Source organism: Spea bombifrons, chromosome 3 (genome assembly GCF_027358695.1).
Source record: "Spea bombifrons isolate aSpeBom1 chromosome 3, aSpeBom1.2.pri, whole genome shotgun sequence".
In the NCBI taxonomy this organism is placed as follows: domain Eukaryota; kingdom Metazoa; phylum Chordata; class Amphibia; order Anura; family Pelobatidae; genus Spea; species Spea bombifrons.
The window spans coordinates 42,379,880-42,401,935 of record NC_071089.1 but is presented as its reverse complement, the minus strand read 5'-3'; the positions used below and the strand labels follow the sequence as shown (position 1 = coordinate 42,401,935).

Below are 22,056 nucleotides of genomic sequence, written 5' to 3'. Positions count from 1 at the left end.
ATAGATGCCCACGACAAGGAAATAATTCTACCATTGTACAAGTCACTAGTCAGACCACACATGGAATACTGTGTACAGTACTGGGCACCAGTGTACAAGAAAGATATAGTGGAGCTGGAGAGGGTTCAAAGACGGGCAACCAGAGTAATAAGGGGAATGGAGGGACTACAGTACCCAGAAAGATTATCAGAATTAGGGTTATTTAATTTGGAAAAAAGACGGCTTGGGGGGACTTAATAACTATGTATAAATATATAAGGGGGCAGTACAGAGATCACTCCCAGGACCTATTTATACCCAGGACTGTATCTATAACAAGGGGACATCCTCTACGGCTGGAGGAAAGAAGGTTTCTACACCAGCACAGACGGGGGTTCTTTACAGTAAGAGCGGTGAGACTATGGAACTCTCTGCCAGAGGAAGTGGTAATGGTAAACTCAATAAAAGAGTTTAAAAGGAGCCTGGACGTGTTTCTTGAAAGCAATAATATTACAAGTTATGGATATTAGATTAATAGGGACAGAACGTTGATCCAGGGATTTATTCTGATTGCCATATTTGGAGTCGGGAAGGAATTTTCCCCCTGGTATGGGGCAATTGGCATCTGCTTCATAAGGGTTTTTTGCCTTCCTCTGGATCAACACAGTAGGGACACAATATGTATATAGGTTGAACTTGATGGACTTTGGTCTTTTTTCAACCTTATGAACTATGTTACTATGTTACTATGTTACCTGTTTAATTGCTTAACACAACTAGCTAATCAGTCAATCACATGGCAGCAACTCAATGCATTTAGGCATGTAGACGTGGTCAAGCTTAACACAACTAGCTAATCAGCCAATCACATGGCAGCAACTCAATGTAGTTAGGCATGTAGACGTGGTCAAGCCAACTTGTTGAAGTTCAAACCGAGCATCAGAATGGGGAAGAAAGGGGATTTAGGTGACTTTGAACGTGGTTGCTGGTCCCAGACAGGCTGGTCTGCTGGGATTTTCACGCACAACCATCTCTAGGATTTACAGAGAATGGTCGGAAAAGAGAAAACATCCAGTGAGTGGCCTTTGTGTGCACGAAAATGCCTTGTTGATATCAGAGGTCAGAGGAGAATAGGCAGACTGGTTTGAGATGACAGAAAGGCAACAGTAACTCAAATAACCACTCGTTACAACCGAGGTATGCAGAATACCATCTCTGAACGCACAACATGTCGAACCTTGAAGTAGATGGGCTACAGCAGCAGAAGACCACACTGGGTGCCATTCCTGTCAGCTAAGAACATGAAACTGAGGCTACAATTCAACAGGCTCGCCAAGACTGGAAGAACGTTGTCTGGTCCGATGAGTCTCGATTCCATTCATTCAGATGGCAGGGTCAGACTTCTGTGTAAACAACATGAAAGCATGGATCCATCTTGCCTTGTATCAATGGTTCAGGCTGCTGGTGGTGGTGAAAGGGTGTGGGGAACATTTTCTTGGCACACTTTGGCCCCTTAGTACCAATTGAGCATAATTTAAACACGACAGCCTACCTGAGTATTTTTGCTAACCATGTCCATCCCTTTATGACCACAGTGTACCCATCTTTGGATGGCTACTTCCAGCAGGATAATGCACCATGTCACAAAGCTCACATCGTCTGAAACTGGTTTCTTGAACATGACAATGAGTTCACTGTACTCCAGTGGCCTCCACAGTCACCAGATCTCAATCCAATAGAGCACCTTTGGGATGTGGTGGAACGGGAGATTTGCATCATGGATGTGCAGCAGACAAATCTGCAGCAACTGTGTGAGCCATTTTGTCCATATGGACCAAAATCTCAGAAGAATGCTTCCAGCACATTGTAGAATGTATGCCACAAGGAATGAAGGCAGTTCTGAAGGCAAAAGAGGTCAAACCCGGTACTAGCATGGCGTACCTAATAAACTGGCCAGTGAGTGAGTGTGTGTGTGTCTGTGTGTATGTATATATATGTATATATATATATATATATATATATATATATACATACATACAGGGGCGTACCTAGAGTATTTGGCACCTGGGGCGGATCCTGTATGTAGCCCCCCCACAAACACTTTAAAACTGCATAGCTTCTATCGTTTTTGTAACGGGTTCACCAAGAGAGCTGTAGTAACTCCCAGAGATCACCCACATGTAGCCTCCTGTTGTCCCTGGAATAACTTCCAGCACCAGCCAACATGCATACCTTGGAACCCTGCTATGTGTACCCAATAAGTAGACACAACTACCTTGAATTGAGTACAGCAGGAATTAACATAAATTAACATTGATAAACAGGTACATGTAGACAACCCAACCTTTAATCCCCTTTCGCTACTGAATCTCCCCCTGGCAGCAATCCTGTTATGGGATTAGTTTACACAATAGAGTTCCTGCCTGTTTGGCAGCCAGGCTGGAGCCATCTCTGAGTACCTTGGGGCCCTGTATGATAGGTCATTCTGTCACAGTTATATACTGGCATAGACATTGAAGGTGATACAGCATTGCTGTTATCATTATATACTGAGGCAGACATTGAGGGTGGAACAGCATAACACCTACCAATATATACGGAGGCAGACATTGACGGTGGTACAGCATTACACCTATCACTATATACTGAGGCAGACATTGACGGTGGTACAGCATTACACCTATCACTATATACTGAGGCAGAGATTGACAGGGGTACAGCATAACACCTAATACTATATCCTGAGGCAGACATAGACGGTGGTACAGCATAATCCCTATCACTATACATTGAGCCAGACATGGATAATAGTGCAGCATAACTCCTATCACTATATTCTAAGCCAAACATTGATGTGGTGTAGGCCTACCACTTCATTGTCTGGTTTAGGGATGCACCAAAGCGAAAATTCTGGACTGAAACCGAAAATGCAGCATTTACCTGTCCGAAACCGAATATGACTCCCCACCATAAAAAAAAATCTCACACTTTTATTTAAAGTAAGTAACACAGCAAAATAGGACAACAAAAATTCAATAACAATATTAATATATCTATGATTGTTAACAGCAATCACACTCCTATCATGCCCAGGCATACCCAGATTTCAGCATGTACTAGCTGACTTGGCATGATAGGAGTGTGATTGTTAGCAGTTATATATATATATATATATATATATATATATATATATATATATATATATTAATATTCTTATTATTATTGTTCACATGTGAACTCAGCACTGGAGGCATAGAATCAGACACACAAATCCCGTATTTGCAGGTATACAATAGTAATGTATGGAAACATAACAAGAGATAAAACTACAGGCATAGATGATAGGTTGCACAACTCAAAGCCAGCCCTGTGTCCACACTGCCCACATAGAACCTAACCAGCACCCAGATTACACACATAGGATTTACCATCTTTGTCCCCAAACAGCCCAGCACGAGTCAACTTTGTCCCCAAACAGCCCGGCCTGTGCCATCTTTGTCCCATAAACACCCTGCCTGTGTCATCTTGGTCCCCAAGGCTCAAGCATCCTGCTTGTGCCATCTTTGCCTTTCCACAAATCATACATTATACATCTATCATATACACAAACACTCAGAATCATTCACATAATTAATTCACACAATCATTTATTCTCTAACTCACACAAATTTACACATTCATTAATGCCTTCTCACAAACATTATCTCCCTCATTCAGACAATTCATCCACACATTCATTCATTCATTCTCTCACTCATTCTCATTATCTACCTTCCCCCCTTTACCTACCCCCTCTCCCTCTCCTCTATCTACCCCTCCCTCCCTTCACACTATCTACCCACCGCTATCTACCCCCATCTCCCTCCCTTCTATCTACCCTCTCCCCCTTTGTAGTTAAAGGTTTTGGACTTACCATCCAGAAGTCCTGTAGTTCCCACCACCTCCGTCTTCCTGCTCTGCCGCTGCTTCCTGCCCCGGCCCTGCGCTGCTTCACTGCTCAGCATGACATGCCGGCACCGTGACGGAGTTAGAGGCCTCGCGAAGCAGACTGAGGGAGGCGCCGAGCGGTAGCTAGGCACCCCTCTCTCCTCCGCGTAAAAAAAAAAAGTGACAAGGCTGCCGGGGATCCGGGACATGTGGTCACCCTAGCCCGTGGCACCCCCGATGAGCACCACCCGGGGCAGAGCCGCCCCCCACTAGGTACGCTACTGCATACATATATACATAATTATATGGTTTTACATATCAGGACTTCTATTCATTGGTAGGTCTAAAACTTAGGTTACTACAACCCCAGATGAACTATAACACATGACAAAATGGAGAAGCCATGTGTGAAAAACTAAGTATACCTTATGATTCAATAGCTTGTACAACCACCTTTAGCAGCAATAATTTGAAATAATCGTTCGGTATGATTTTATTAGTCTCTCATATAGTTTTGGAGGAATTTTGCCCACTCTTCCTTCCAATGTTTCTTCCGTTCATTGAGGCTTGCAGGCATTTGGTTATGCACAGCTCTCTTAGGGTCAAGCTCTGGACTTTGAGTGGGCCATTGCAACACCATATTTTCTTTTTCAGCTATTCCGTTGATGGTGTACTTGGGGTCATTGTCCTGTTACATGACTCAGGACAATGGGCATGGATGGTGGGCTGATTCGGTGGCGTAACGGGTCACTTGACTAGACTTGCCCCCCAGGCCTTAGGCTGCCAGCCCTCCCCTGATCTTAATTTCTATGGAAGCAGTAAGGGTGTACTTAGTTTTTCACATATGGCTTCTCCATTTTGGCTTTATTTTTGTTCAATAAATCATGACATGGTGCACTATGGCATGTATTGTTTCTGAAGAACAGCTAGAGAATAAGAAAGGTGACCTAATGACTTGTTGTCAGGACCGGAGTCCGTTACCTACCTTGTGGCGGGAGTTGTCGTCGCGGGGAACTGGTCCCGAGTGTCAGATGCCTCGCGGCACGATCGCTCGTCTGCGAGGTAGGCCGTATCCCCGGCCTCGATTTAGCCGCGTACCGCGCTTAGCCAAAGCGCGCGCTTTCCTCGTGGCGGGGGGGCGTGGTTACGCCCCGGAGGTCAGAGATGGGCAGACCGAAGAGGTCAATCAGGAGGGGAGGGAGAGGAGCCTGCCTACCGCTCCCATACCAATTACCCGGCCCAGGAGAGATGACCAGGTGTGCCCAGAGGAGGATCAGCTGTGCAGGGGAGGAGACCAGGTATGCCCAGAGGGGGATCAGGTGTGCAGGGGAGGAGACCAGGTCTGTCCAGAGGAGGATCAGGTGTGCAGGGGAGGAGACCAGGTATGCAAGGGAGGGATCTCCAATCAGAGACACTATAAAGACCCTGCAAATCCTACCCTAGCTGCTTGCTAGTTGAGCCGTGTTCCTTGTGGATACCTTTTGACCTACTACTTAAAGACTTCATGTTCCCTGCTTGACTTTCTGGTAATTGACCTTTGGCTACCCTTTCTTGGATTCCTCTACCTGCCTCTGCCCCTTTAAATTGGAACTTTGACCACGTTTATGAGACTGCGGTGCATGCCTTTTTGACCTTAGAATTGTTTGCTGACTACGGTACTGCTGTTCTGTTTGTTTGGACTGTGTGTTTAAATTGCTTTACTCATTAAACCTTTTTGTCACCGGATCCTGCGCTACGCTCCGTCTCTGGTTCTGACACTTGTAAAAATGTGTGTGACAATAGAAAGTTCTCAATCACAAATTAATATTCAGCCATATGTTTTCTGGATACTGTGCAATATGTGTGAAGCTCTACAGTGGATACAAGGCAGTATTAATTTTTCAAATAATTAATACATTTTTTAGTTTGGATAATTCTGTTGTTCACACAAACGTTCTGCATCTGCTCAAGACGACCCACACATGGCAGAATTTTAACTGGTCTTTCCGACAAATACTGAAATCAGAATTTTAAATCAGTAAAATTTAGGTCAGCCCAAAAATATTGACACTTATTTTCCTGAACAATGTTGTCAAACTGGTGCCCACGGGCAGGCTATGTGATGAATTTTATTTATAAAGTGCCACTAGACAACCATGACAAATACTACATTAAATGTAATGTAATTCATGTTAGATTAGTTAGGATCACCCTTTATGAGAAACTGACAGACCTATGGAGCATACCACCAGAGATCAGCATTACTAGCTAGCTCTCTGAAGGTGTAAAAGGTTTATGTTAAGTGGAAGGTTACTGCAGTCAGCATCCTATGAGCAGGCTCAAAAAGTCTAATCTACTTACTCTTCAATAGTAATATCACACAGTGTTAGGTTTTATCAGTTCTCCTAAATATTGCCTACGTGATTTCCTTTTCGCAAAGTTTTTTTTTAATCATGAGGGAAAAAACAGAATATTTCCAATATTCTCTAAGAAGAAAAATTAAGTTATTTACCAGTGAATCAATAAATGTGAAATTTACCAGCCTTATTTCTGGTATATGTTACGTATGTACACAAATATATGAGTGATGTTGGCTGGTTACCATAGCTAGGAACTCCCTGGGTTTGACCCAGTGTGAACAAGTGAAGTGAAACTTCCCCAGGACTTCAGGTGAAATATCTTTAATCTTCAGGTAAGGGAGAGGCATTTCTCACATACTCCCCCTGATAAGATTTAGGTATATATTACTGGCAGAATTCTATGTATATATCAGCCTTAGTGTTATTATTGCTCCATAATAAGTTTATAATATATTTAAAAAAATGCTCTTTCCCAAGGCCAAACTAGAATATATGATTCTATTACATTAGGGATAATGACATAATGATTTTTTTTTTTTGCATACCACCACAAAGCATCCAAACTCTGTTTTAATGCAAAAAGAACACAAAAAATATTGGCTATATTACAAACCCAAGACATTTTGGTAATTTTTAATGTGGGAATAATTATACTATTAATATAGTAAATGGCACTGTGATGTCTACGCAATACACATACATATGATGTAGGATAGAGACCAAGTATCAAAAAGCTTAAGAATTAGTGGGCCCGCTGTCCCCCCTGCTTTTTGTGCTTTCTGTTGAGCCCTTCCTCCAAGCTGTCCGGATGAACCCCGACATCTGTGGGTTACGGGTCGGGGGAACTGATCATAAGATTTTGGGTTACGCAGATGACCTCCTCTTCGTTATCACCCGCCCTCATGTCACTCTCCCGAACATCCTCCGGGAGTTTTCCATATACGGCGCCCTCACTAATTTTAAACTCAACGCCTCCAAGTCTGAAATACTGAACGTGAACCTGGCTCAAGAGGTGGTCTGTCCCCTGAAGGCCTCCTTCCCTTTTGCCTGGTGTAGCTCTAAGCTCAAGTACCTGGGGACTTGGTTGACGTCTGACTTCTCCCAACTGTTCCACTATAATTTCTCCCCTTTGCTGGCCACTGTCCGGTCTGATCTACTGTCCTGGAAGTCGTTGACGATCTCCTGGTTGGGTCGCATCAATGTGCTTAAAATGAACATCATGCCTCGTATTCTATACCTGTTTCAGACCCTCCCTGTTGCTATCCCTCCCTCTTTCTTTGCCTCTCTGCGTGCAGCTTTTCTGCGGTTTGTCTGGGGCTCTCGGGCCCCTAGGGTACGCCTGGCTACGCTGATTCTCCCCAAATCTAAAGGCGGTTTGGCGTTGCCCTGTCCCCGCACTTATTACAGGGCATGCCACTTGTTACGCGTTATGGAATGGTCCCATAGCCCTGCACATAAACAATGGGTGGCCGTGGATTCTGCTTTGCTAGGCCTTCCTGCGTCCTCTTTGCCGTGGCTCCTGTCTCCCACTGCTCGGGGTGTGGCTTTGCCCCATCCCTTCATACGGGCTACCCTTGCGGTCTGGTCCCAGGTTCTTAGGAGGACACGGCTATCCTCTGTGCCCTCGCCTCTGACACCAGTTAGGTATAACCCTGACTTCCCTCCTGGGATGAGTGGTGCCTTCCTTTCGCCTGTGTCTGGGGACGGGAGGTCGGAGATCCGCGCTTACCTCTCTGGAGCTGGCCTTAAGCCTCTGGATCAACTTTCTCGCCACACACCCCCTTCTCTTCTGGACGTGTTCCGTTATGCCCAACTCCGCAACTTTGTGCGGTCGTTACCCCGGAGGCACACTCTGTCGCGTGCTCTCACTGTGTTTGAGGACCTCTGTGTTGCTGCTGAGCTCCCGCCCCATGGTGTTTCGCGGCTCTACGGTCTACTCCTTGAGGCGTCTAACCCGGTGCCTCCTACGTTTATGGGACGGTGGGAATCTGCGCTGCAGGTTGCCTTTACGGCAGAGCAATGGGACAAGATATGCGTCCTTACCCACTGTTGTTCCGTGAGTACTGCTGACCGGGAAATGTCTTACAAGCTCCTAGCTTTGTGGTACCGTCCCCCGGCATTGACATCCCTGTACCGCCCTGACGTGCCGAACAGGTGTTGGAGATGCGACGCCTCCCCGGGCTCTCTCCTGCACTTGTGGTGGCAGTGTCCTCGCATAGCTCCCTTCTGGAAATCCGTTCATGCCCAGTTGCGACGCCTTACAGACCGCGAGGTTCCATTCACCCCGGAGTTCTGCCTTCTTTTTCATACCTCCCTCTCGGAACGATGGTTCCGCAGGTCTATTACGCGCCATCTTCTCACGGCTGCTAAGGCACTCATCCCATTACACTGGGGTGACCCTGCTCCGCCTACCTTCAAGGAGTGGGTCCTCCGGGTTGAGCAAACGAGGGTCCTGGAGGAATTACGTTTACTCGCCACGGGTGCGGAGGCAAGATACCAGAAGACCTGGTTTTATTGGCTGGAGTTCGTCTCCGGCCCTGCTATTTGCCCCCTGTTGGATTAGTTGCACTGAGACGCTTTTCCCTGGGTTGGGTCGAGGTAGTTGAGAGGCGTGTATCTTATCTCCCTTGTCTTTCCCCCTCCTTATTTTTTTTTTTTTTTTTTTTTTTTTCTCTCTTTCCCTGGGTTCCTACCTTATCACGCAGCACCTCTATGGCGTACTACTCACCATTCTCCTATGTTCCGCTGTCTATGACTTCTTGTCTCGTGCCCTATGGCCTGTTGTGCACGTGGGTGCGCGGCTGTTCTGCGCCTTGTCCCTCGCCTGCTATCTTGTTTTGTGTCCCCTTGGGTCTCTCACTTGGATACCCCCCTTTTCGTCTTTCCCCTCTTTCCTTTTGGCCTTCATGCCTTCCCCTCTCTTCTCTTACCCGTCCTTGTCATTTTCCTCCCCTTGGGTGGCGTTCCCATGAGGGCTTCTTCCATAGCCTCCTTTGTGCTCGCACAGTGGGTTTTGCTGTATCCTGTGGTTCCAACAGTTATGTTTTATTGCACGTATTTCATTGCCCCTTGACGTGCAACTCTTCACTGTACCTATGTGAGCTGTTATCATGCACAATGTCTTTCATATGATGTGATGTGTTTCTTCGGGTCTCCCACCGCGATGCTCTCTTTCAGTTTTTGCCTCATGTCCCCCCTTTTCCTTCTGTACCCCCCCTTTTTGTTTTTGTTATGTACTGAAAATTCAAAAATAAAGATTTTGATTTACCCTAAGAATTAGTGGGATGGAATATAAACACAGTAGAGGACAACCTCGATCCATGTCTATTGGAAGCTTAATAAATGTGAAGGCTGATGTATATTAGCCTGTAGTTGTGGGATGGGCTATGATTATTTAACCAACGCCTCTCCCTTCCACAGCTACGTTACAGCTCCTAACGTTGGCTGATGCTATACAGGAAGTGATGTCACGGAACTTCAGGAAGGAACATTGCAGTTTTGGGCTAGTGTTGGCAGTGTGGCATGTCTGTGTTTCAGGAGCCAAATGACTCCGGCGAATCAGGTTTTCCAGGGTTATTCGAGAGGGGGCACCCCTCTTCCGGTTATACTTATTTTCTCGTGGCTTGCTCGGTCGTTTATTAACTCATTTACGGGGTCTACGTGGGGTTTTTGTTGTTTACAGACTGCTTTGTGGATGCAGGGCACTGCACAGGTGCTGGTAATCAATCCTAAACCTTCCCAAGCCTGTTTTCACTTTCTTCGTAATCTCTTTATGTTTCTTTTACTACAGTGCCTGATTAAAACATCTGTGTTAAAGGTAGCAGTTCACTGGAGCTATGCTGGGTACTTCTCTTGATTTGGATTGTTTATATGTATGCATGGCCACTCAGGTGCGCCCTATCACACTCAAACGGTACTAAGTCTGTTAACCCTTTTACTACCGATACCTGTTGATACCTCTAGTCGTGCACTACACATCATTACGCACGCTCTCTTGCCGTCATGCTTTTATACTGTTCAGCTCATGTTTCTATGTCAGCACGTTTACGGAGGTTCGTTTCCTTATCCAAGCGTATTTACAGTCCCTCGCTTTATCGTGCTTGGAGTTACTCATTGTATGCTACAGCTGGTCAATTACATTGGTTGTTGTTGGAGTACTTTCAAATTATACTTAACTCCAATTAATTCATGTACACACAATTTGTGGATAACAATCAGCGTACAAGCTGCATTCACTAGTTTACACTGTTGGTCTCTTACCTCTTCTGCTGGGAGACTGTTCCATGTATCAACTGCCCCTGCTTGAGGAATTTCTGTTGCTAGAGTCAATAAGGGTTGCCAGTTAACCACTTTTTTCATTAACCCTTTGTTCACTATTAGTGCATGTTATTTAGGCTGGTCACATGATTTGTGTGTGTATGTATATATATATTTGTTGCTTTTGGTCGCTTTCAAAGCAGTTACAGATGGGACAGCCACCTCATGTTCTGTTATTTCCTCCATCAATTGTTATTGCAATTGAGGAACTATATGTTGCCCTCGGCCGCTTCTGCTGGCAGGCTGCTCCACGTATCAACCAGTCCTCCTCGAATTAACTCTACATTATACAGCTTGGCCATGAGATAAGTCTTGTATGTTCTTATGTATTCTCTGTGTGCAGGTTACATTTGTTGTGTATTTCTGGTAGTAGGTGCTTGGCCTGGCCCCCCCAAACTCTCACTGGCCCCCCCTCTTTTATTCATTATGGGTGCTTGTTACTTAGGACAAGTGCCCAGGTCACATGGCTGTTTTTAGGTGTATTTGTCACGTTTGGTCTTCAAGTACTTTCTGTTACACGTCTTCTTAACTAGTCGTCTAGTCAGGTACGGTTATTTCCTTTTGTTGCTAATTCAGATACTCATTGTTGGCCTCTACCGCTTCTGCTGGGAAGCGGTTCCACGTATCAACCGCCCCGCACGTATTTTTTCTCCACGTTACTGTACACGATTACAGCTTGCCCGTGTGATAAGTCGTGTAGGTTTTATGTTTTCACTGTGCTGCGTGTTATTTAGGATTAATGTCAAGGTCACGTGAGTATTGAGGTACTCTGTTTTATCTCACTGTTCAGTTTCCCATTCCTATAATATTACTGGCAGGTCGGTTCCCGTCATTACAACAGGGCCCCTCTTCCAATAATTGGAAGAAACAGATGTTCCATGGGGTTGCTAACCTTAGAGTGTCAGGTTTAGTGAGTCAGATAGGAGGCAATATTCGCTAGACCTCGTTACGTCCCTCGGTAGATAGATGGCCTCATTGAACTAGGCAGTTGGTCCACCCGCCCACCCCCGAGGCAATCTCCCCTCCTCGCTTGGAGGTTACGCCCCACGAGCTAGTTTTGGTGCCTCACTGTTAGTTAAATAGGCCTCCCTCTACGTTTCATCCCGCTCCAGCGCGGAGCTCGGTTAGATATTCAGTTAGTTCAGATTTAGGTCCGGGGTATCTGTCCAGGTTCCGTTGCATAGACTTGCCATTTCTATCCGATCAAGTCAAGACGTCCTCCATCCGCTGTTCACACGCTTCTGGGTCAGACTTTGCCGCCTCACATTCCCTCCGTGCTCAGTCTGTTGCTAAATCAACGGCTGTATACGATAGGTGATACATTCCTTTCTCTGCCTAGGCCAGCATAGCAGTATTTTTCTACCTACTGTTTGCTAGTCCCCTGTCTCCTCCTCATAGATCCAGCCCGCCACAATATAGTTTTGTGGACGGGGTGTAATGAGGGAAATGCTCACCTCACTAGTGGGTGGCATCGGTCTCCTTAATTCACGAGAGATTAGCCAATGTTGGAAGCCCAGCTTGCACCGGCAGACCTGCCCCCTTCCTCTCCTGCAGGCCCTGCCTCCACTGGTTGCCATTTTAGTCTATTAATGCTACGTCCTTTTTGCATGGATGCTTTTGGGCCCTCCCAAAGCTATGTGCCCCGAGGCATTATTTCCCAAGCAATGTCTATCTCCTATTAGTGTGGAATCTGGTTTTAAGAGAAGCTGCTGTTTTTCATCCCTCCCCATAATTCCTGATTAGGGTTTAGCATGTGGTTCCATTACAGGTATTATGGCTGTACCTCAAGAAGCCCCCTGGCCCTTATTTCCCATTCGAGCTTCAGCATCGATTTCCTCATTCCGGCTGATGAGTTTTCCTTTAAATGCACCTCTGTGGGTACAGTATTCAAGCCGGAGTCAATTGGGGGGGGGGGATAAGCTCATGGTTGTCGCTGCATGTCCATGAATCTGTTACATGCTCCACGTCTGAGTCCGTTACATGACTGCTTCTTAGGCTCCACATCTGAGTCCATTACATGTCTGCTTCTCCGCGTCCGTGAGTCTGTTTTTTCAGGTCTGCTTCTCTGCGTCCGTCAGTCCGTTACGTGTCTGCTTCTCTGCGTCCGTCAGTCCGTTACGTGTCTGCTTCTCTGCGTCCGTCAGTCCGTTACGTGTCTGCTTCTCTGCGTCCGTCAGTCCGTTACGTGTCTGCTTCTCTGCGTCCGTCAGTCCGTTACGTGTCTGCTTCTCTGCGTCCGTCAGTCCGTTACGTGTCTGCTTCTCTGCGTCCGTCAGTCCGTTACGTGTCTGCTTCTCTGCGTCCGTCAGTCCGTTACGTGTCTGCTTCTCCGCGTCCGTTACGTGTCTGTTTCTCAGGCTCCACATCCACGAGTCCGTTACGTGCCTGCTTCTCCGCGTCTGTGAGTCCATTACGTGTCTGCTTCTCCGTGTCCGTGAGTCCGTTACGTGTCTGCCTCTCTGCGTCCGTGTGTCCGTTACATGTCTGCTTCTCAGGCTCCGTGTCCGTGAGTCCATTACATGTCTGCTTCTCAGGCTCCGTGTCCGTGAGTCCATTACATGTCTGCTTCTCAGGCTCCGCGTCCGTGAGTCCGTTACGTGTCTGCTTCTCAGGCTCCGCGTCTGTGTGTCTGCCTCTCCGCGTCCGTTACGTGTCTGCTTCTCAGGCTCCGCATCCGTGAGTCCGTTACATGTCTGCTTCTCAGGCTCCGCATCCGTGAGTCTGTTACATGTCTGCTTCTTAGGCTCCACGTCCGTGAGTCCGTTACATGTCTGCTGCTCTAGCTCCAGTGAGTGGGACGTTTAGAGAGAGGATTCAGTGTGAGCCTTCTGGTCTCGCTCGGAGACTGTCATCATCCACTCATATTCTTCACACATTGACAATTATACGCAAACTGTCCCTCAGAGCTGACAATCTGATCTTATCCGCTATTAGTTCACTGTGATCACAGTTAAGCCTTTTTCATTTAGCGATGAAGCTTTTCCTAACAGAAGTCTACATCAATATTGTAGTTATAAGAACCTCTCAGGTTTCTTCTCACCCAGATATAAAGTATTAAAGGTCTGCAAGGTCAAGCCAGTGAAGTCCTCCAGTAATTTACCGATGGATGGCGAGTAAGAGCTTTGCTAATGTTATGGACATCCTGTTTAGTCCTGGTACATGTATAGTGCTTAAGCTTCCATGTAACTTTTGCGGATACAGGCAGCTTGGTGAGCTGGCTACTGTACTTAATTCAGCTTCGGTTCTTCAAATTTCCGACTTGTGTCACATTTCTGATCATTATGAGCTGTCACTCTGTCATACGAAATGAATCAATTCGGTCCAAGTACACTGTTTCTTCATACCAATGTTCCCGGGTGCCCAGTTGCAGTCCTTATTTTACTGCTACGGTAAATCAGCCTTTGTTGGCTCATGCGACCGGGGGTACTGGCCGTTACGCTTTGTTCTTCGTCATCTCTGAAGTCTCGGACTTGTGTTCTGTTGCTGATCGTTTCGTTCTGTCCTTCGGTCATACGAAATTGAATCAGTCCGGCCAAGTACACGAATTATGTTTTTTCTTACCGACTCAGTTTGGTGCCCAGTTGCAGTCCTGGGAGCCGTGTTGTTGGTCTTTGACTGGGAAACCGAAAGCCAGTCTTCTTTTGCCCTTCCCCAGGGAGCCGTTGTCAGTCATGTTTATCAGATATGTTAGGTTATTACGTACCCACTGGCATAATCGGGGCAGCGTCTAAGAATAGTTCCAGCCCAGGTGATTAAGGCTAGGCAGATGGAACTCCTTGTGTTTCCTTCTTTATATCTCACAACCAATCTTGGGAATGCGTAATGCCCTAACGTCACTCGCGCTATAAGCTTGGTCATTCATATTGTCATGTTATGGTACAACTAACTTTGTGTCTTCTTTTTGCCCTCTATAGGCCTACCTGGTACGTCGGTCATAGCACACCTCAGACCGAATGGACCCTCTCTGGGTCTTTGGTTCTTCGTTCCACTAATCCTATTCGTTTGCCCCTCACACAAATGTGAAGGCTGATGTATATTAGCCTGTAGTTGTGGGAGGGGCTATGATTATTTAACCAACGCCTCTCCCTTCCACAGCTACGTTACAGCTCCTAACGTTGCCCTCCCTGCCCCCCCCCTCTATTTATTCATTTCCTTCCTTTTATTTCCTCTTTTCTCCTCTATCCTTTCTTTCATTTCTATTTACGGGTTGGCCCTCTATAGGCCTACCTGGTACGTCGGTCATGGCACACCTCAGACCGAATGGACCCTCTCTGGGTCTTTGGTTCTTCGTTCCACTAATCCTATTCGTTTGCCCCTCACACAAGAGCAAAACATGTATAGCGTGGCATTGTGACACAAGAGGGAGGAGGCAGACTGAAGTCACTGTTCTGCATTACCAAGCGGAGGCTTACTAGACTACCTGTGTGATTCAAGACATCATTCGGATGGCGCCAGACATCCATGCATCCAAGCTTATACAGTATATCAACAAAAGCATTTCTCGACTCTTTCTTCTTTGCATCCCGGTTCTCTTTATAAGTTTGTTCCATTCCCACTTTGCTTTTGCTACACATGGTCTGAGTTGTGTGTAAGGACAAATTACACTACACAGTCTACAGCTGTATATCTTCTGAGCCTGGATCTGTAAGGCTCATAAAAATGTGAGTGAGATACATATAGTGTTTTTGTTTTTGGTGGATTGCCAAAACGTAGAATGCAATATTTTTTTTTATATTGCTTGAAATATGAATACTTTATAAGTACATCTCTCTCAGAGCTAAGTATTAATTTTTTTATTGCACACCCCTAATTTGTTGCATGTGAATATTTATGTGTTACACCTAAAGATACTGTATATGGACAAAAGCATTGGGGCACACCTCTTAGTTATTGAATTCAGGTGTTTCAATCAGACCCATTGCCACAGTTGTATAAAATCAAGCCATACAGTCTGCATTTACCAACATTTGTGAAAAGAAAATGGGTCGTTCTGAAGAGAATTCAAGTGTGGTACTGTGATAGCCTTTGCAATAAGTTAGTGAAATTTTATCTCTGCTAGATATTTCATGTTCAACTATAAGTGGTATGATTGTAAAGAGGAAGCGTTTAATTAATTAATTAATATCAACACAAAAACTGTGCATCAAGAAATTCACGGAATTGTTTTCCATGGGCGAGCAGCTGCATGCAAGCCTCACATCAGCAAGTACAATACCAAGTGTCAGATTTAGTTGTGTAAAGCATGCTGCCACACGAAACATGTTATATGGAGTGAAGAATCATGAAGAATCGGGCTACCCCATTTACTTCCAGTGAAGGAAATCCTTAAAGCTTTAGCATACCAAGACATTTTGGACGATGCTATGCTTACAACTTTGTGGGAATAGTTTGGGGTAGGCCCTTTTATATTCCAGCATGACTGGGCCCCAGTGCTCACATCAAGGTCCATGGAAGAACTTGAGTGGCCCCCACCAACCCTGACCTAAACCTTATCGCACACCTTTGGGATGAACTGGAACGGGGATTGCGAATCGTCCAACATCAACGCGTAATCTCACAAATGCTCTACTAGATGAATGGGCAAAAATTCCTACAGAAACAGTCCAGAATCTTTTGGAAATCCTTCCCAGAACAGTGGAAGCTGTTATAGCTGCAAAGGGGGAACAACTACATATTAATGTCTATGTGGTAAGAATGCAATTTCATAAAAATCCCTGTTAGAGTAATGGTCAGGTGTCCCAATACTTTTGTACATATAGTGTATGTCACACTGAGTGGTTATGATGGAGATTAAAATAATTATTTAAAGAGCGCCCACACATTAACATATTGTTCTCTGAAACTATAGATTACCATGCATCTTGCATGGAAAACCAGAAGAAGCAGGAGGAAAGATTCTGACATTCTATCAGTGTCATCTTGTACAAAAGACAAAAAAAGACAAACACAAGCATATTCCATGATGTATGCTGAAGGCTACAGGATGCATACAATTGCTGCATAGTTACATGAAGACAAAATGAGCGTATTATGCAGTTTAACTCACAAGGCAGCATTTTCATTCTGTTCTTGCAAAACACACCAGGCTTTAACTTTAGCATACCTAACCGTCATATATTTTTTCAGGACTTTTGAACTGAAAACCTTAGTGCTGTTAACCTTTGGAGGAAGCCCATACAAAAAGAACTTAAATATTTATCTCCAGTAATGTCTCCCTGGTCCTTCTTCTGTTTGTCTCGATTTGTATTGATTGAGGTACAAAAAGCATTTGTGCACATGTTCTTGTAATTGGTTTCCAGCTGAGATGACAGTTCTTTATTTCACTACGGACGGTGAAATCTAAAATGACAAAATACATACTGTGTTAGGGCCAATCTACAATAGTAACAATATGTTAAAATAAAAGTAAAAATAATAGCTGAAATTCCACATTACCATACAGGCAGCTGTGTCACATTAGCATCCTAATAACAAACATACCATAAGCCTCTATATTGTAAGTTTGTGAGCAGGGCCCTCTTTACCTAATATATCAGTTTGTCTTTGTTAGTTCTAGTTCTGTGTTCTAGTTCTGCATACATTCTTGAAGCTATATAAATAAAAGTTAATAATAATGTCAAGACCAAGGTAAGATAGCTCTCTCTATGGAGATATTATCTCAATTTCTTATTCCACTGAACCTCCTTTAAAAAAAGCCTTAGGTACCATACTGAATAGAGCTAGCTCTTACATGGGATCCAGGCTGCACTTTGACAGGGGGCAGTAATTTGCCGCCCCAGGACATGTTCTTTCTGGATAGATTTGTGAAAAAATAGAAGTGTTTCTGCACCTCTCTTTGTCCACAAATCTATTTGCCTCTCGTGCACTTCCACAAAAAAAGGACAGCCTCCAATTGGGGAAGAGGATGTGCCCGGAAGCTACGGCCTTTTGCGGAAGTGCACCTGGAGCAGAGGTGTACTATATGCAAATTTGTAACTAGGAATAGGAACTCACCTTGTAAACTGTCGACTTTCTTCATGCACTTCCATTTCTGTGCTTTTAAATTCATTTAGTTCTTTGCGTATTGCTGCCTGAAAAATACAGTTTACATAGTCTGCAAGAATTCCTCTTTTGACTATAACATTGTTACATGAGTCAAACTCATTGTAACTCAAAGCATAATTATTGCCACTTATATATTATCTATCAAAAGATTATTATCCAGCATGGAATTTACAGAGACTTGCATGGGTGTAGGAACGGGGGGGACGGGGGGGACAGATCCCCCCCCAGTAACTCATGCGGGGGGGGCTGATAATGAAGAAATCCCCCCCAGGGCCGTAGGAACCCCCCCCAATAGAAACGCAGCAAATGTGGCCCGCAAGACCTCGAGGTGCGGCCCGCGTAAGATCGGTTGCCCTGGCTCCGCACCTCGAGTCCTGCTACAACAAGAGCCCTGCTACTTACCTGTGGGAGGGTCTTCTGTACTGCACAAAGGAAGCAGAACCCAGCAGAGTTCAAGTGACATCACATCCTGCTTCCTCTGTGCAGTACCAGAGAACGCAGAGGGAGGCCGCGCCCCCCTGCTGAAGTCTGTGAGCGGCATCGAGGAGCTGCAGTGCAGGTAAGGGGGTGGGTGTTTGAATCAGTATGCGTGATTGAGGGAATGAATCTGTGAATGAATGAGTATATGAATGAATGAATGTGTGTGTGATAGCATGGATGTGTAAGTGCTGGAACCTAGGCATGATGGGACTGTGATTGCTGTTAGCAATCACACTCCTATCATGTCAAGTCAGCCAGTACATCCTGAAACCTAGCTAGCTGCCCCCCCCTTGTGTATTGATAATGCCAGCAATATGTGGTCTGCACATCACTTACAGCTACCCTGTACCAGCATGTACTGGCTGCCTGGGTATGATAGGAGTGTGATTGCTGTTAGCAATTACACTCCTATCATGCCAAGTCATATTGATATTTTTTTTTGTCCAATTGTGATGTGTTACCTACTTATTAAAAATGTGAGTTTTTATTATTATTTTTAAAGGTGGGGGGTTATTTTCGGTTTTGTGAATGTTTTGGTCCAGAATTTTCATTTTGGTGCATCCCTAGAATAAATAGAACTATTTCATTTTTAATTATCCTGAGTCCTGAATTTGTAGTCACAAAAAACTTTCTAGGCCCAGAAATCAGTGAGAGGAAAAGTAAAGGTTTTGTGTCATTTACTTTATTTTAATCTGCATATTGTATTAAAGGCCATATTTTCTCACAGTGAAAAATGAGTGCGGCCCGCGCACGTATACAATTCTGATGAAGTGGCCCACTGTAGAAAAAACTTGGACACCCCTGGGGTAGACAGTGAGAAGGGGGGTTAGGGAGAGGGTAGCAAGTGAGAAGGGGGGTAGGGAGAGGGTAGCTAGTGAGAAGGGGGGTAGGGAGAGGGTAGCTGGTGAGAAGGGGGGGTAGGAAGAGGGTAGCTAGTGAGAAGGGGGGTAGGGAGAGGGTAGAAAGTGTGAGAAGGGAGGGTATGGAGGGGGTAGATAGTAAGAAAGTGTGAGGGGGGGAGGGGGTAGATAGTGTGAGAAGGGGTAGAGGTGGAGAAAGTGGGGATCTGATGGGGAAAATGCTGCCCCCCCCCAGATTTTTAGGGGTTCCTACGCTCATGGAGACTTGTTGAGGACATTGGCTCTGTTAAATGTTATCCAGATGTGCAAATTTTGCAGGGATACACCAGCCATCTTATGTACTTTAATGCATCATGGTATAAGCATTCGTGCAGCACTTCAATAAAGTACTTCCACTAATTGGCTGCTTCATGTAGCCAACCAGGAGTACAAATAAAGGATGGGGAATTCTGCAGTTCTCCTATAGGTAAGTACCTTCATTTTTAACAGTAAAAAAATGTCTCTGTTGAGGAGACTGCATGGGCCATTCCAGTGTCCATTTAATGTTTAATAAATAAATTACTACAGATTGTTTCTGTGCAGTCCTTTGGGCTTCCAGGGTGATAGAGGCAGGAGGCATGACTTTGCTTTGCTAAAAAAAAACAAATTAATCTTTAAAGTAAGAATGGAATTTACAAAACCAGCTATGGTTTTATTGTTTTTATATCTATTATAATCGTGGCATTATTCCTATTTTATTTACAGATTTCTCAAAATTGAGAAAATATATATTGCAATAGCTTTTTTCCATTCTCAAACAAGTGTTACTTTTTTGCAAAAAAAACATTTGCAAAATATAACAGTTTGCTTTATGTTAAATGATGTACAGTTGCAGATGTACTGACATAGGTTAATGATGCTCCTTTATAAGAGAGTCACTTGAATATAAGGAGTATTCATGGGAACCCTAGGACAAATGTGGATTCAATAGCTTCTAAAAGTTCAGACAAGTAAATGCGGCTTCTGGTTAACTAACCTGTATTACACAATGATCATTTTAAAATCTGTTCATTAAGTGATTCTTTGGGAACTGATGTAAAACTCATCTGTCATGAAAGTAACGAAACAAAGTGTACTTGATGCATACGCCTTTACAAAATGGAGAATTATGTCCTTGCCTTATCAGCAGGAGTTAACCTTGCCCAGGGTTTGTCAGCTCTACGGTCATAGTCTAGTGAATCTGTAACCTCTACATATTCATTGAAGCGCAAGATACGCCTGGCCTGCAGTTCAGCTACAGAGGGCCTCAGGCTGAGCTGTAAACAGAGAGCAGAGAGAGAAGACAAGTGAGTTAATGAATGGTATCATGATAATGTAGATGAAATGTTTGTAACATCTATGAGATGTTTGCAAACATAAAAAGATTCAAATACATCAATTAAAGCGGCATCAACTTATAAAAATGATAAGGCTTTTTAAAAAGCTTTATGATTCAAATTACCAAATTATTCTAAAGATGTTTCCTAAACCCTATATTATAACATCATATAGCAAATGGTATACATGACCTTTAGGATGTAATTATTATATAGCTGTTGCATTGTATTGTACCCACTGGTACATATAAGATCAGGGTCTCCCCTGCCAGCAGAAGCCAGCATCAGCGTTGTCCTGCTGAAGCATATGTTGTAACGGTGTACCAAAATAACAAGCAATGCCCCAACTTCCATCTTGGAAATTTTCTGCCTGTGGTTCAGTGCTGATACCACTAGAAATGTGTTAAAGGTAAAAGGGTTCCTACAGGGTGGAAGCTTTAATGAACCTTTAACCTATGATGAACCCTCACCCCTACAGTCTGTTCACAATTTGCCCTGATAAGCAATACAGGGCAAATGTGAACAGTGAAAATAAATGTAAAAATAGGCACCAAAACTTGTCACCCTCTCACTAGAAATTAGACTTGTGCATTCGTCTTCGGGCGAACATGAAAACGAACACGAAGAGTGCGTTTTCATGTTCGTTCCGAAGACACAGAGAAGAGAAGACAGTGCAGGTAAAACGTAGGCGAAGACGAAGACAAGATGCGAAGAATTTTCGTGATCGTCTTCGGCTTTGTCTACTAATCTTCCCAGTCCCTTCCCCATCTAGCCTACCTGATCTTCACGGCATCGCTGGAGTTGATTGAAGTGGAAATCCGCAGGTTCGTCGTCAGGGGTTACAGGGCAGTGCGAGTGAGCCTACTGGTCACCTGCAGGGTCTTCCTCTGGCATCAACCAATTGGTACATATAAGATCAGGGTCTCCCCTGCCAGCAGAAGCCAGGGTTGATGCCAGAGGAAGACCCTGCAGGTGACCAACAGACTCACTCGCACGGCCTTTTTAACTCCTGATTTCCGCTCCCGTTAACCTCTGCGATGCTGCGTTAGATAACGGGAGCAGAAATCCGTAGGGTAAAGGGCCGTGCAAGAGACCAATAGGCTCACTCGCACGGCCCCTTACCACTAGTTGCTATGTAGAATAAAGGAAAAGAAATCCGACAGAATGCTGCCCTCTGTTGGTTTTACATTGAGTAGCATAATAACTTATTAAGCTACTCAATGTAGCTGGCACGGACATTTAACTGACACAGCGGGGAGACCACTGGGACCCTGCTGCAACAGTTAAAAGTCCGTGCCAGCGACCAACAAAGTCGCTGGTATGGACATTTAACTTAGCATAATAACTTATAACTTCGGACACAATGCTGCCCTCTGCTGGCTAGATACATTGAGTAGCTTAATAAGTTATTATGCAACTCAATGTAAAACCAACAGAGGGCAGCATTCTGTCCAATGATATATTAGCTATATGTTGCAGTGTGTTCATTTTCATTTATTCATTATTTAAATAAAATATATTCCCATGATCTGCTGGTCTCCCCGCTGCAACAGTTAAATGTCCGCACTCGCGGACATTAATTCTGTCGAACTTGCAAACTCTTTTTTTCTATTTATTTTGGGGTTTTTTTGTATTAAACCATTGCACGAAAGGATCATGGGAATATATTTTATTTGAATAAATGCAAATGAGCATACTAGCATATATGGCTAATATATGTTCGGACAGAATGCTGCCCTCTGTTGGTTTTACATT

The 22,056-nt window shown here is 44.6% G+C and overlaps 1 protein-coding gene and 1 long non-coding RNA gene across 3 annotated transcripts in view; both read right to left on the bottom strand.

Moving 5' to 3' along the window:
* Nucleotides 1-6,816: 6,816 nt before the first annotated feature.
* Nucleotides 6,817-15,876, bottom strand: LOC128484485 (uncharacterized). Its single transcript, XR_008351157.1, has 3 exons — nucleotides 14,896-15,876; nucleotides 9,514-9,596; nucleotides 6,817-6,979 (listed from the first exon to the last, which is right to left on the bottom strand). It is a non-coding gene; the product is annotated as an uncharacterized LOC128484485 (long non-coding RNA).
* A 639-nt stretch (nucleotides 15,877-16,515) lies between these two features.
* Nucleotides 16,516-22,056, bottom strand: part of PHACTR2 (phosphatase and actin regulator 2) — a 222,831-nt gene continuing 217,290 nt past the window's right edge. For both annotated transcript variants that reach the window (XM_053460869.1, XM_053460868.1), the window contains exons 12-14: nucleotides 20,104-20,241; nucleotides 17,556-17,632; nucleotides 16,516-16,901 (exon numbers count right to left, since the gene is read on the bottom strand). In XM_053460869.1, the coding sequence (XP_053316844.1) occupies nucleotides 16,886-16,901; nucleotides 17,556-17,632; nucleotides 20,104-20,241 (231 nt within the window). In that variant the 3' untranslated portion in view covers nucleotides 16,516-16,885. The remainder of the gene's footprint in view (nucleotides 16,902-17,555; nucleotides 17,633-20,103; nucleotides 20,242-22,056) is intronic.